At 40.7% G+C, this 15023-nt stretch overlaps 1 protein-coding gene across 1 annotated transcript; it reads left to right on the top strand.

Moving 5' to 3' along the window:
• Positions 1-9687: 9687 nt before the first annotated feature.
• On the top strand, positions 9688-14524 carry LOC307259318 (m-AAA protease-interacting protein 1, mitochondrial). The gene is made up of 5 exons (XM_080039117.1): positions 9688-10201; positions 10653-10724; positions 11136-11262; positions 11725-11869; positions 13932-14524. The coding sequence occupies exons 1-5, from the start codon at positions 9791-9793 to the stop codon at positions 14014-14016; spliced, it is 840 nt and encodes a 279-aa protein (XP_079895243.1). The 5' UTR covers positions 9688-9790; the 3' UTR covers positions 14017-14524.
• Positions 14525-15023: the final 499 nt, after the last annotated feature.

The raw sequence follows: 15023 nt of genomic DNA, 5'->3' as shown, positions 1-15023 counted from the left end.
GAGTGGATTTACTTGAATGAAAAGACAGAGTGTAAGAAAAGAAAATGATCATTTAGCATGGAGAAGTGAGGGATCATTGCGTGTCCCCGATGACATGTACATTTTCAACTGAATGGGGCTGGGGGCTCAGCGCACTGTTGGCCTTGACTTGGGAGGGAGGCTTACACCCCGAGAGCTACTTAGGGGCCTCCTCTCGGTGCTAAGCCGCTAATAATTCCTGCAGTTCGCTTTAAAAAAAGGAGAAACACAAAAGGGGGAAACAAAGTGATGAATGCAGGGTGTATGGTAATACATCAGGCCGGGTTCACTGTGAACTGTGGAGCCGTTCATCGTGTATAGGTGCGGGTGCTGGGGTCCACATTAATAGCAATGGAAACGAAACTCAGCAGCAGCTTGCTCAACAAGGTTCACGTGTTCCTTCCACATTAAGGAATGCAACTGAAGATTGTTTTAACTATGAAATACTTTCATTTGAACAACTGGAACAAAACAATATTTCACATTTTTACTTTTTGTAGCAGTTGCAATTGCTGGTTAATTTCCTGGCTATCAACAATGCGATTAATCGACCAAAAACATGTAAGCCCTGTTCAACATTGAAGGACACTTACAAGTGTTTATGCTCTGTTATTTAATTAAAAGTAGTTTTTTTGTTATTTTTTATTTAACTTTTGCTTCAAATTAGGATAAGGAGACAATGAAAAACACTTCTTAAAAAGTCCAAAATCATAATCATTTTCAATGTGAATTATTGTATATTTTGTTAATGTTAATCAAAGAGCAGTGTAAACATAGTAACATGCACAAAGTGACAGCATTGGTGTAAAAGTCACAGAAATGTTGCTCATTTGCACCAGCTGTTAGGTGGTAAACTCATCTTCATCTTTTGTCATTTGAGACACACACTCCTCATTGAGGGTGTTTGTCATCAAAAAAAGTGGCGGCTGGCTAGCACTCTGCACAGTGTGTGATCACTGTGCAAAGTTATTTTGGTTTTTTAAGCAAAAAAAAATAAAGAAAAAAAATGTATTGGTATAAATTTGTAGTGTGAACTTCAGTGATAGTCTTATTGTGTGTGGTCTAAACTTTTGTAATGGTAGTAAATGAAAACAAAAGGCACGGTGCATCGCCTTGAGAGGGCTCAGAAAGCGGTGCCAGAAGAGCCAGGTAATCACAACAGTGTATCCAGGCATAAACGATTAGCTTACCCATCTGAATATTCAAGGTGATGCCCGAGCCATTTGTGTTGTGCTTCCTACATCCTCGCTTCAGCACACACGGATGAGGGGGGGCGGGGGGGGTTTGCTGCTCCAAAGTGGTTTCCCTGTGTCAGTAATTTTTTATTCTCGAAAAAGCCACTGGTGCAGTGTATTAGTCATAATTTATGTTTATCATCGCTTGTACCCCGACTGACTTCAACAAACCGTTTAACGCTTGAAGCATATGTGCATATGGCTGCTTTAATAGCTATTCTGCATGGAGGAGCACTTTAAAGACTCTAAATCATTTCTTTGGACAAACACTAATGAATTATGTCACCACAAGTGCAATATAAAAGTGCAGAGGAACCAGTGGTTGTTATGGGGAGGGTCGGTGATTTTAATTATGAGGAGTGGGCTCCCTTAAAGTGTAACTAACAGGACTCAGGCGGAGGGCAACGACGGGACACGACAATCGTTAGATCCACTGATGGAGAGACATACCATGGGACAAGACAACTGTGACTGAGCCCAGAGTTTCAGTTCCATCTGAGACATTAAAGTTGCAGTCAGTGATTCTGGAGAATGCTCAGTGTGTGTGAGCTGAAAAAAAAATCCAGTGTAATAAATATACAGCCTTGGCTCTGTAAACAGGCATGTTGCTAGGTACAGTGGAGCCCAGTGAAAAAAGTGAAAAATATAGTGACACATTTTCGACAGAACAATGTAACATTTTGTAAATAATAATAATAAGCTCTTCTGGTGTGTTTTGGATTTTTTTTTTTAAGTGTGTATCCATGAATCTGTATTTCTTTGAGGTAAAAATACAGAAAATACAGAGCTGAAGCTACATGGCTCCCTATCATGAATAAATCATCTTTTGTTTAGTTTCTTGCATGTGACAAGGCCTTGTGTCTCAGGATGAACAATAGTTTACGCATCCTTCTGTGTGTAGTCTTTTAATTAAACATTACCTTTCCTTTAGTTTAAATCTCTCTTGTACCCACCGATATACTAAACTATAATGTCTTTTGAGATTTACCTTTAAAATGTGAGAGGACACATAACTCCACCGCAGACATGTTCATATGTTAATGAGAAGAGTTCTGTCATTGCATTTGGACACATTTATGCTGATTTGAAGCACCTTCTTTCGGCTGTCTGGAAATCGCAACTTCTTTTTTAGGAGCAGCGCCTGATTTTTTGTTTAATGCATCAAATTCAGCCATGATGTCATCTTTCATTTGCTTTTATAAATCATATTTACAGACATTTTATGAAGTTTGTTTATGACGCTTGTGACAGCTCTGAAGGCTCTTCTCGCCACACAGAGTCTATTTACATCCAAATATGCATGCAGGTTCATTATGAATGTCCTGAGATCAGATTTATTCAAGTAAAAAAATATCCTCATTCGAAATCATTAAAAAAATGGCAACAAGCTGTGTTTCTTGTCTTTTTTTTCACACAGAAAATAGCTGAAATATGGCATGTGAGAAATGTGCAAGGTGGCCGTCTTACAGAAGGTGTAGAGGTGGGATAAATTTAATTACAGCTTCAAATATTCATTTGGCAAATATATCAAGGTTGGAAACACAGGCCCAGAAATGGCAAGCCAGTCTGGCAGGCGCTCACAATAGCGGATGGCAAATGACAGTAATCCATGAAAGGAGACCAGACATTTATAGAATTTATAGAGAAGGACTCGCCATTCCCAGATCTCTGATGTTTGTGGGATTTGCTCGTTGGCATGTTAAATGTGGGGAAATATATATAATAATCACAACCTGTTTTTCCACTACTTCATTTGCTAAATTTCCAAAATTGATATAGGTTCATTATTGAGCCACATTTCAGGACACATTTTGCAACAACTTACCTGGTTATCCACACATTCATGATGTTTGTTTGTTACTTTGTTCTTATAAGGTTTTGTTCAGGACATAATATTTGCAATTATATGAAAGGCCAAATGTGATTGTCAGTCAAGCATAATAAACACAGCATTTTGCTAAAGCGGTTAGTAATGTCAGTTAAGGCAGAAATGTCTCTCTTGATCTAAGGGCCTCAGATGGTCACTACTTGACAGAGTCGAAGTCGCAGGAAACGCAACACGTGAGCCGCACTGCTCTGCTCTCTGATCTCAACACGCTTCGCTCTCTCGTCTCCAGCTGTGCAAAACCAGTTGTACAGCAGCAGCACCAAGCGAGGCAGCAGGCACATGCACAGGTGAAGGTACATCAAGCGACTTCCTCTTCCTGTGACAGCGAGTGAATGCGCCCTACTTTGCCTCTTGCTATCGCGCTTTTGCCCTGCGTAGCGTTGATTTAATCAGCAGATCGTAGGGGTAAAGGGGGTAGTGGGGGGAGGGGGGCTGCCTTACCTTCCCAAGCATTGGAACTGGAGGAGAAGCTTGTACGGGGGCGGTAAGTGGTTCTCCGAAGACCACACAGTAACACAGATGAGAGTCCCGGTGCTGAATGATGCCAAACAGCTCCATAGCACCGTCTCCCTACACCCACCGACAAACCAGATTAGAGTAAAACAAACCTGGGGCGCTCCCGTGGCTCACTGGTAGAGCGTGTAGTGTTAAGCTTTAGTCCTATAGTCGCAGCGGACCCAGATTTGACTTTAGCCTGGGCCGTTTACTGCATGTCTACTCTCTCTCCCCATTTAAACTATGTGCTTGAAACTATAATTTAAAGGTGAAAACACCAGAGAAAATATAGTCACCCACCTTACTTCCACCTCCAGGGGGCTCTCTCACTTCTGAGTCTCCGAGCAGGAATCATTGTTAGCGGGAGATGGCCGGGCCTCAGCTGGTGCTCAGGTGCCCGTTGGGATGAGCTCTAATAAACAAACGGGTGCAAAGCGGTTAAGTCAAGAGTGGAAACTGACACTGACCTACATTGCCAAAACCACAAGCCATCTTCAGTTCACACATCTACCTTGCACACATCTTTATCATTGCATTTAATGGGCACACAGCCTAGTAACTAAGGAGTTCAGTGTTGTGACACATGATAACAGTAAATTGATATTTGATTTTATAGTAAAGAGATCTTCATACAGAAAGCTGTTTTCTGCTTTTTTTCCACTGTTCGTTTCCTCTTTGCAAGCATCAACCGACTGTTGTTATGATTATGATAACAATTGGTTTCCAAACATTTAAGCTAAAGTGCGTTACTTTTTCATATAATCAAATGCCTGTTACTATAGTAATGAATACTAAACAAATGATTCGTTCACAACCAAATGATGATATTTCCCTCAACAATGAGTAATTGTTGCCCAAAAATCTATAACCAAACCACATCATAACATAGATTTAGATTGTGCGACCGTTTCAGAAGGTGTTGCCAAATTAAATAGGATCAGAAAATGCTTCTATGTGTCCCCTAGAGGGCATGGACCAACAATGCACAACGTACAGTATGTTTAATTGTTGAGGCCTTGTTGGTTATTGCGGCTGAGCACCACTTATGGAAACCTGAGTGTCATCCGCATAAAAAGATTGTCTTGAGAAGAAAATGGAGAATCAATGAATGTTTTAACAACAAAGTCAAGTGTTTTGACTTGAAATTGAAACTTACAAGTTGACAAACTGCTTTAGGCTTCACTTGAACTTTCTGACACTACAACATGTCACCTCGGCATACATGAACAACAGCAGATGTAGCAGTTCACCAAAACCCCTGGAATCAAAACGCCCAAGAAAAAAGCAGAAGAATGTCTATAAGCAGAAGGCAGCTAAATCACCAAAAGGCCTTCCCACTTCCACCTCCCGCTGCTCCCGAACGGTCCGTGTGGAGGTATGGGAAACGCCGGTGGCAGGAGGAGCGGGACGGGCGGGGTAGAGGTGCTGCTAATCGGGGAGGGAAGGAGGGATGGATGGATGTAGGAGGAGGTGGAGGAGGAGAAGAGAGGGAGGGTTGATAAAAGCCTGATCTGTGCCACAGGGCATTTGGGGCTGTTGGGGAGGCAGGGGGACGGGGATAGGGGGGAAACGGGTGGGAGGACGTATTGTCTGCTGTGTCCGCGCGTTTATAGGATTGAGCTCAAGTTTCCTTTGTGTTTCCATTTTGTTGAGGGATTATGTTCTTTGAGAGAGTAGTGCAAGCAGGCAGGCAGGCACACAGAGTGGAGGCGGAGAGAGAGACATAGAGAGAGAGAGAGAGAGAGAGAGAGAGAGAGAGAGAGAGAGAGAGAGAGAGAGAGAGAGAAGATGGGTGAGGGGGGCACGAGGAGGGAGGGAGGACGTCTTTGTTCAGAGCGTTGATCATGAACAAGACAGATAGCAGAGGGTGTGTGTGTGTCTGCACGAGTGTTCAAGTGAGGGTATCTGTGTATGTTTGTGTGTTGGAGAGAGAGAGAGAGAGAGCAGCAAAGCAAGATGTCAGGACATGTAACCAGCCATGTAACAATTTAAAATCAATTTGCCTCCCAAGAAGGAATTGCTTCCACGAGACGTTCGTTTCTCGCTCCGAGCGTTTACAGGACTTTCATTCCATCTAAATAGATATCAATTACATAATCGCTTTTCTTCTCTTCTCCTCGCCCGCCCGGCATGCCGACTGCAAAGTTTGTGTCACAGGGAAGCCGCGGCGTAATTGTCCTCCAGTGCATAATGTTTTGTGATTGCTGGTGACATTTGCAGTGTCATTGATCAAACAGGGCACAGTTGTAATGAAGACATGAAAAGCTCTGGCTGTACTGGGGAGGGGTAGTGGTTGTGGGGCTCAATACTTCTTGTGAATTGTGTCATTTGAAGCAACAGTTACATGTCAGAAACCTCCTTATATTACTCTCCAACAGGAGTCGAAAGTGACATCCAAAAACAGTCTTTTTCCTCATTAATTGATTGGTGATGGATATAAACCTACGCCTCTCCACGATTCATCAACAAATTCAAAAAAGAGAGAAGAAAAAGTAACTGGAAGTCTTTACTGGTGATAATCTGAGCGCTGAAAGTTTTCCAACTCCTCTCATTTAGGGAAAATACGCCCCGGTCTCTTTTACCTTGTTCCAATCCCCACTGGGGACCCACCACGCACCCATTGTGTTTTCCTCAACTTGTTAAAGCACCACATGGTACATTTGCATAGGATAACCAACATATAGCGAATCATTTGCATGCCTGAAAGTGCACTTGAGTAACCATAATTACACGTGACACCAATTACTCTGTTACTTTGTATTAAATTATAATGGAAAATTCCACTAGAGAATTGGAGCCTAATTGCATCTTAATTTGCATAATTTTGCATATTAATCACATCTCATATGAATAATAAATTTCAGCAGATTTTCTAATTTATGCAAAGATAAAAAAACAAGTTGAAAAATAATTTGAGTGAGAAAAAATAATCAGGAACTATTACTTAAAGCATTTGTGCTAATGTCTCTCATTACCCCGCGCTTAAGTCAAAGATATCGGTATTCTTGATCAACATGCTCCCATTATGAAATTGAGAGTTAAAAAGAGAAAAAGAAATGGAGAAATATCAATTTTGGAAATACCCATGTAGCCATTTTTACATACAACTTTGTGTTTCTGTTTAAATCTGCAGAGATGCCAAACACATTCTACAATGATAATTCAAATCACTTCCTGCCTTTTTCTTTTTCTCTCTTCTTTTTTTTCTGGTCAACACCTGTGCCTGCTATTGTTTGTGGCTCCCTGCCAGTAGACAAAATCCAATACCTGTAGCCCAGATTAAATTCAAATTTACAAAAACAATTTAGTTGTTTTTACAGATTTAACATGCCATCACTTTTCCAACAGGAAAGTCATTTTATAAACCTGATCATGAAGAAAGACAAACATTTAAATATGCTGTTTTGAGTCCATTATTCTAACAGTGTCCTTCTCTTTTAAAAAATTTGAAGATGGAATTTGTTTTATGGGGGTATTGTTGAGGGCATTATACAAAGGATACATTTTTCACAGAGACTTCAGAAACTTACATTTAAAAAACTGATGGTGAAAATTGTGCATTTTAAATTAAAAAAGGAATTATTTTAGATACAGTGATAATTTTGTGGCTCTGAAACATGTCTTTTTTCTTATCCTGTTAATTTTTATCTTAAGCCCCCACCATGTTAACATGTAAGAACCTCACACTAAAGTTAACACCACAACCTCAAATATTCATTTTCAGACATCCAAAATCCCATTTTCGGAATTCTATAAAATGTCAGAAAATTTTAAATTTGATATTCCAGAGAGCCTAGTCAAATTGAAGAAGCTGTCTCTTCATAACTGATAAACCGGGTTCCACCAGTGACCCGCCTCATCACTCTGGAGGTTTTTTTGTTCAACTCCACATCTTCATCCCTGTTGTTAACCAGCAGTTCAGCTGTGAACAACAGTGCCTTACAGTGGCACAACAGAGGAGAGGGTCTATTCAAGACGCAGACTGTAGCGTGACAGTTCACACACACACACACACACACACACACGCACATCATCTTCTTGACACTGAATCACATCTATGTGTAGTGTAAGACTGTTTGACACTATGCAGGAGTTACTGCAATCATATTTCGAATTTTCGCCTAGTGCACCCCCATAAACATCTGAAAATTAAAAACAATATATAATTTAATCAACGGTTGAGTTAATTTCAATTATCTTAAATAGTTGATATAATTTGGGGGAAAAAATATACTAAACTTTTTGATTTGTTTTGCCAAAATGCAGTCACATTTACATTAATGCAAAAATAATATTTGAATGAGCTCACCATGTGCAATTTGTCTGTCACCAATCACCAATGGGAAACTGCAAATTCCCACAATCAGAGGACATTACCTCAGCAGGGCCCTGCAGCTCGCGGTAACTGACCTGGCACAGCGAATTAAAACTATTTTTAAATGCAGTAGGCCTATATACATTTTACAATAAAAAACATTAAAGTGTGTTTTCTCTTCCTACGATGTTTTTTTTCTAGATAAATACAGATTTGTATCATTTCTGAGTGTAGTGTGAGGTTAATTGAATTTCCGTAGATCACATGTTAATTATTCACCTATGAAAACATACCAAAAGTTAATTCCATTGTGTTTCTTTGTGTCTTGTCTTCCCTCTTTCTTCATCCTCCTCACTCTTTCATGCTTAAATGTCTGCATTATTATCAACTGTTAACTCTTCTCCACTGGTGTGTTTATCTCCAGACTATCTCGGCAATTATTCTCATCCAGTGAAGAGATCGTTAATATTCTGCAGAGGCAAAGAGCGTTCTCAGCTTACACGCGTAATTACTATGATATATCCGGGAAAGGTTTCCGTGTCTGAGCGCGATTTTAAATAACCAAGCAACAAGTGGGTAATTATTGATCAATAAAATTAGTTTGGAATAACTTCAGGTGGGCGGGGCCGCGCGCAGGTGTCTTTTGCGTGCACGTGAGCGAGCGAGCGAGCGCTGAGGAGAGAGAGAGAGAGAGAGAGAGAGAGAGAGAGAGAGAGAGAGAGAGAGAGAGAGAGAGTTGCAGGAAAACGTTGCTGACCTGTAATCACCGAGAACAGCGGGAACTTAATGATGTTTTGGTCTGCTGATCAAATTTCACATTTTCGCACAATCATTTTTGGCACCTGCGCAGGAAACAAAGGCTGGGTGGAAACTGCTGGCCCGTAGGAACTACTGGTTCGATGGTGTGTGTTTGTGGCATTTCAAATGTTTTATTGTATTGTGTTAATATGCACGCACTGTGCAAAAAAGCTTGAAGTTTGTTTTCTAGTTTCCTCACTTTCTAACAACGAACACAGACTTGACACAATTGGCAGATAAATAGATATGTATCGCCCTCTAGTGGATGCTGTCAGTAAAGCCACTTTGCTGCCTTTAAGTGATCCTTGTAAATTCTGGGTTAACCAAACGTCAAAGAGAAAGAAGCGCTTAATCAGTGCATATACCGTGTTTTGACAGATTTTTTTTGACTGAACATAGTAAATAAGGTATACATATTTAGTGAATTGTGGTAGAAAATACTTCAAATGTGTTTCGAGAGTAGAGTTGTGTAGGTAAACGATACTGTAGGCTTATGTTGCAGGAAAGTTCAGGCTGCCCTCACATAGGCCTAATCACATGTAAATTCAAATGCCATAAGTAGCCTACATTAACATAGCTTACCTCCATACTTGAATCTCGTCCTTTCTCCTTATTTCCTAACAATCTGGTTGTCATCTTCAGCTAAGACAAGTTGAAGCAATGGCAGCAGCAAGCTGATGGTCAAAGACAGTAAACCAATATATTTATTAAAAAGGTTGGAATACATGAATTAATATAATTATAAAACAATAATCAAGAAAACAGAAGCTAGAAAAATTCAACACGAAAAAAAGCAACCAATATCCTCAGAAGTCGAAGATTATATGCCAAAATGTTAAGTCTTCGTCTGATTGTACCTGCATTTCCAGCCGAACCTGAAGGCAGCAGTCATGTGTGTGTACGTTGTGAACACGACAAGCATTATGGGTACGGGCATGGGGTGAGTTGCGTAAGGTTACCAAAGGCAACTGAGATAATGGAGGTTGTTTATATACAGTCTATGAGGCTTTTTCGTGGTTGTAACGCTTCCTCCTCGCTCTGATGCAGCGCTTTAACACCCTCGCTGCATGCCTGGAGCTCGGCGGGCTCGCGGCGCGCCAACCCGGCGTCTGCGGCTGGAAGAGGGGCCCGGCCTGCAACAACCAAACTGTCATGCACCGGCAATGGGCGGGGGCGTGTGTACATTCTGTCCGTCCTTTCACCTGGGAGGGCCGGAGGATGTGCAGCCGGCGGAGGGTCGTATTCGCCGGGCAGAAACACAGACTGTACGGCTCGCAGCCTGGAGGAGGAGACGGGCCACTACCGGGCAGCTCCGGGGCACAGCCCGCTGTCTCCGTGGTCGGCATCCCAGACCCGATCACATGGATCCGGTGCAAAGGGATAATGATGCTCATCGATCTGTACTTTGAGTTAGACTTAAACTCAGACGAGTTTCACAAAGGAGTTAGGCAGGTAACTATTGGCAGTAACACAAACAGGTCTTATTACTCTAAATAGTTAACTGTTAGGCAACTTTTCTCCACGTGTTGATAAAAGGCCTCCTATCTCCAGAACAATAGCGTTTATTTTGACTTTTTTTATGGAAAATCGTTTGAACGCTTCCTGTGATTCCTCAGATGTAAACACTTGGGCTTTGATGTGGCCAAAGGGGGTTTCATAGATTTCAAACCTATAGTAGGGCTAATTAGATATGCACTTAAAAAAATAATATTGTTATTATTGTTGTCAATCATTTTCTAGTACCAAGGCAAAGGTTCCCAGTCTGGCTTGAACAGTTTGCAAGACCAGTGCAGCCCAAAACACATTTGAGTTGGATATGGCAAAGGGGGAATGCCATGAGGCAATAACATCCACAGTACAGGAGAATAAATAACTTGTTCATTTGTTTCCTCATCCATCCCAGGCTTTGGTCCATGTATCCGACATGATGTCCAGTGGCAGATACCACAGGCTAGTGGGGATGGTGTCCAATGAGGTAACAAATCGCACACACACTTAAACTTAAGACATTTTCAAATGTGGGAAACAAGCGCTTTACAGAGCGTTCACAGCCTGCCAGTAGAAGGAATAACCTACATTGATAAATAAGTTTATTTTATTTTTGGGCAATTTCAACTTAATCCTGCAGTGTGTAGAATTTTGGGAATTTTTTCATAGCAGACTTGGAAGAAAATAATTATAATATCTATCCATAAGTAGTAACTTTCTTGATGATGTCATATTACACACTGCACCTTTAAACATCAATATACAATCGACAGTCAAGAAATCAACTGAAACCACTAAAACAGTGGTAGTCCACAATGTAATAATTCGGCCTAGGGTCTAACAATCAAGGATCAGATATTATTTGTTTCTGTTTTAATGATCGCTTTTGTCATTTCAGATGATAGAATATGTTGGGACGAAGTGCAAGTCTCTCACCGATGCCCAGAGACGGCAGCTTGCTGTCGCAATGGATGACATCATATTTGTGTTGCCGGAGGACGTGTCCGTTGTCTTTGATGAATACGGTGAATGTTGCACTATTAGTCCTCAAGCATTACATGAAGCCTACAGACTGAGAAAACTGAATGACACGTGCTTTCAGCACCATTTAGTTATTTGATCAAATGGTAACAAAAACAATATACACTATATTGCCAAACGTATTGGCTCAATTATTTGGATGGTGAATAGTTTTGCCAATATAGTGTATTTTTAAAGAATAACTATTTTCAAGGTGCACCAAGAGGTAAGTCCGCCATTCTAGAGAACGCTTAGTTGTAAAAATCCCTTGACGTCAAAATCAGTAAACATCTTAGAGCCGCATAGTATGTGCGCTGAAAAATAATGGTGTGAATACAAAGCCTAGGCTTTGTAAACAGGTATGCACCAGGGCTGCAATCGCAGAGAAATATCGCCTGTAAAGGATTAGAATATATTTTCTCTCCTTCTCACTCTTCTGCTGGATTCTCTTGTTTCCGTACTTCTAGGTAGAAAGTTCTGCTTCGTGGTCATGAGGTTTTGGCTCCTGTCAGCAGTCGAAGGCCCCGACGACCCCGAGGGCGCAAAGATCTTCAAAGTGTCCTCTAGTGACGATGGCAGCCCACAGAAGAAAATAGTGACAGCGGTCTATGAGTAAGCACTCAGCCTGTCAGCCGCACACGTAGCAAACATGACATGCGTCCAAAAGTATGGATTACAATCAAATCTTTCCTCGTTTAGCGTCAACATGTTTTAAATCGATTTCATGCAGAGTGTGTGCGCTGACTCTTTTTGCTCAAAGCTCATTTTTGATCATTAATTTGCTCGGGTGTTGTGTGCCAAAATTGCTGTTTGGTTTGTTTCTCCATATAGCGCACGCAATTAAATCGGTACAAATATTTACTTAGAGAGATAATTATATGTTGGCAAAAGCTCAAAGTTACCTGCAAGCTCTTCAACATATGGCACACCTGTTTTTTTTTTGGGCGGGTAACAGCCACATCTGACAGTGAGAGCTGAGTTCAATGTTTTTCAGATATATTCAGAAAAAGGATAATTTCGGGAGAAATGTTCCAAAGTGTCATGTGTGGGTGGATGTGACTTCATCTAATATTTAATGCCTCACATGGGGAAATGATGAAAGTGACACATTTATTTCACTGGAGGAGTGCCACTAATGCACTTCAAAGTAAGACAAATTAATAGAAGTAGGTAGAGATTGGAAGAAAATAAAATAGTAAGCTGATCAAGAGACAATTCTTTTGACAGTATTCACTGTAGTAGTCACGGAAGGCCGTCAGATTAATGTAAACATAGGTTACTTTTTTTTTAATTATATTACAAGGCTAGCACAATAACAATCAGACCAGCTGTCTCCCTCCTTTTATATTGAAATCTTCATTAATGCCAACTGGATGGGTCCAGGATCCAGCAAAAACACTTCAAGTACACGTTAACAAAAGTCCCGTCCAAACGTCTCATCTTTCCACGCCTGATCAGTGATCGCTGTTTGACAGGGATAAATAATATCTCATCCTGTGAGAGAACAGAAAAACGCTCTTTGTTTTTGATATCTTTTCGCTGCTCTAAGCAGTGCCAACACACCAGGTGCCAAATACCGTGCAAGGAATAACTGTGACTCCTAGCTGGAATGTCACATTTGAATGAATCCGTGTTGAAAATTAACATGAAGTTCACCCATTTCATCACATTTAACAGCTAGGACAAGCCCGCAACGCTATGTACTCTGGAACTTTGACTGCTTATCAAAAAGTGAAGAATCCAGTTCTTGATTATGTAAAATTCTGTCAGTGCAACACATCCAGTAGTTCTGATCCGGGGCCTAAAGAGCCACTGATATAATTTGCCACCGCAGCAGAAAGGGGAAATAATTTCTCTCCCAGCGCACCTAACAATCAAAGCCTCTTTCCATTTTTCAGTCAGTAATCCTGTTAGGTGGGCACTGGGTAGAGAAAAGCCATACCATGTGGTCCTGCAACTATCTAGTTAGCCCGGATTCTCTCTCCTATTGTTTGAGGGTCTTAGGATCCCCTCCGAGAAAGCCTGTTACACTTTCAGTGTTATCCCAAAGGCTAGCTAACAGACAATTTGGCCAGATAAGGAAGGCATTTACAGAATCAGCACCTCCATTGGTTTTTCAAGGTGAGACAGGAAGCAGAACTTAGTTTGAGCTGAATGTTAGTAAATCCGCCTTTTCCTTCAGGATTCCCTATCTTTATTTTTAAAGGTGCACCATGTAACTTTGGGTGAGTCAGGGGATTGAACATTTGTAATGTATATTCTCATAACTGAATAAATAAACTCTGCTGACAGGAAAATCAGATCCCTGGAACACCTTTTGAAGTTAGAAAGCAAACCGAACAGTTAAGTGTATCACTGTTTTTGTTTACTGCAGCAGGGCCCACAGTTTTGTTGACAAAGACTTTCTAGTCATACATTTGGTTCCAAGTGCCTCAAAATAATTTAGATTTATTGATGATGTAATTATTCAGTACCAAGAACTGCATGTAGTGAAAATATGTGTTGTAAACTAACTGCAGGCTCTTCAAATGTATACATATCCCCCTCCCCTTAAACTCTATAGTGCACCTTTTAAGAGGAGACGCAGGGTATGCATAAATGACACCATTCTGGGAGCGGTTCCTGTTTTAAAATGAGTACAAGCTATCTACTGTCTACCTCTGTTTTCTTTCAGATTCGAACGGGAATTGACGACGGGAGCCTCTCCTGACTGGATGGTCAAGACTGTTTGGCACTGGCACTGGAAAACGGCAGAGTGATTTGGCGTGACACTGCAAACGGCAATTTGTCAATTGTCCGGACTCGGGACACAACGGGGAAGCAGTGATTTGAATAAGCTGAATCTACTTTTCCATAAAGGACAACATTAAACTGGACTTCAGATAAAGCAAACAGCAGATTGACACAGTTATTATCACCAGATGGCACGGGACCCAGAGCCATATCACCTCAAGACCTCAGACGTGTATAAATAAATCTATGTTCCTACTTGAACTTCGTCCTCAGACTCCTTGAAGCCTTAACAAGCCTGCTGTAGTCATTTTACCCTGTTCTCTGAATGAATGCAATCAGGTTTATTTTAACTTGGATACAGTATATGAAAGATCAATGAAGTCATTTGAGGAAGACTCTTGAACTGTATTTCGCTAAAACTATCTGTTGAGTGTGTTGTCATAAAAAGAAAACTGAACTTTTATGTTTCCGTTTTTCCAAAGCAAAGCCCTCCCGATCGTTATTTTTCAAACCCTTCCTTTACCACAGCTATTACCAACTACAACACCAACTCCACAACTTGTCAATATAACAGTACAACTATTGTAATAGGTGACACAATGGAAAGTTTTTTTTTTTATGTTCTTGTTTTATTTATATATTGATTAAATAAATGCTTAATTTAGGTTGAGGAAGAGTGGAAAAAAAGAAGTCCATCCCCTGCTTACTGCTAGTCCGGAACTTTTCAACACTGTTTCTGGTCTCAACAGCAACCGGCTGCATAAGAATTAAAGCTACATTTCCTGTATTCAGTGACTGAATTCTCTGCGCATGATTCATACATCATTATAAGGGATCAAATATATTAGTGTTCTGCTACTGGTGATAACAAGCAAGTAGGAAGGTGATTGTGTAAGTTATGATACATGGCTGTCAAGTAAAGTACTCAATTAATTATTATTATTATTATTTATGGATCGAGGAAATCACAACGCAAGTCTTACACCAAGTGAAAATATGACAAATTCTACCGGAAAATTCCAAACTAACTCAA

This window comes from Ammodytes marinus (genome assembly GCF_949987685.1).
Source record: "Ammodytes marinus genome assembly, chromosome: 13".
NCBI classification, from domain to species: Eukaryota; Metazoa; Chordata; class Actinopteri; order Uranoscopiformes; family Ammodytidae; genus Ammodytes; species Ammodytes marinus.
This window is presented reverse-complemented; position numbering and strand designations above follow the sequence as displayed.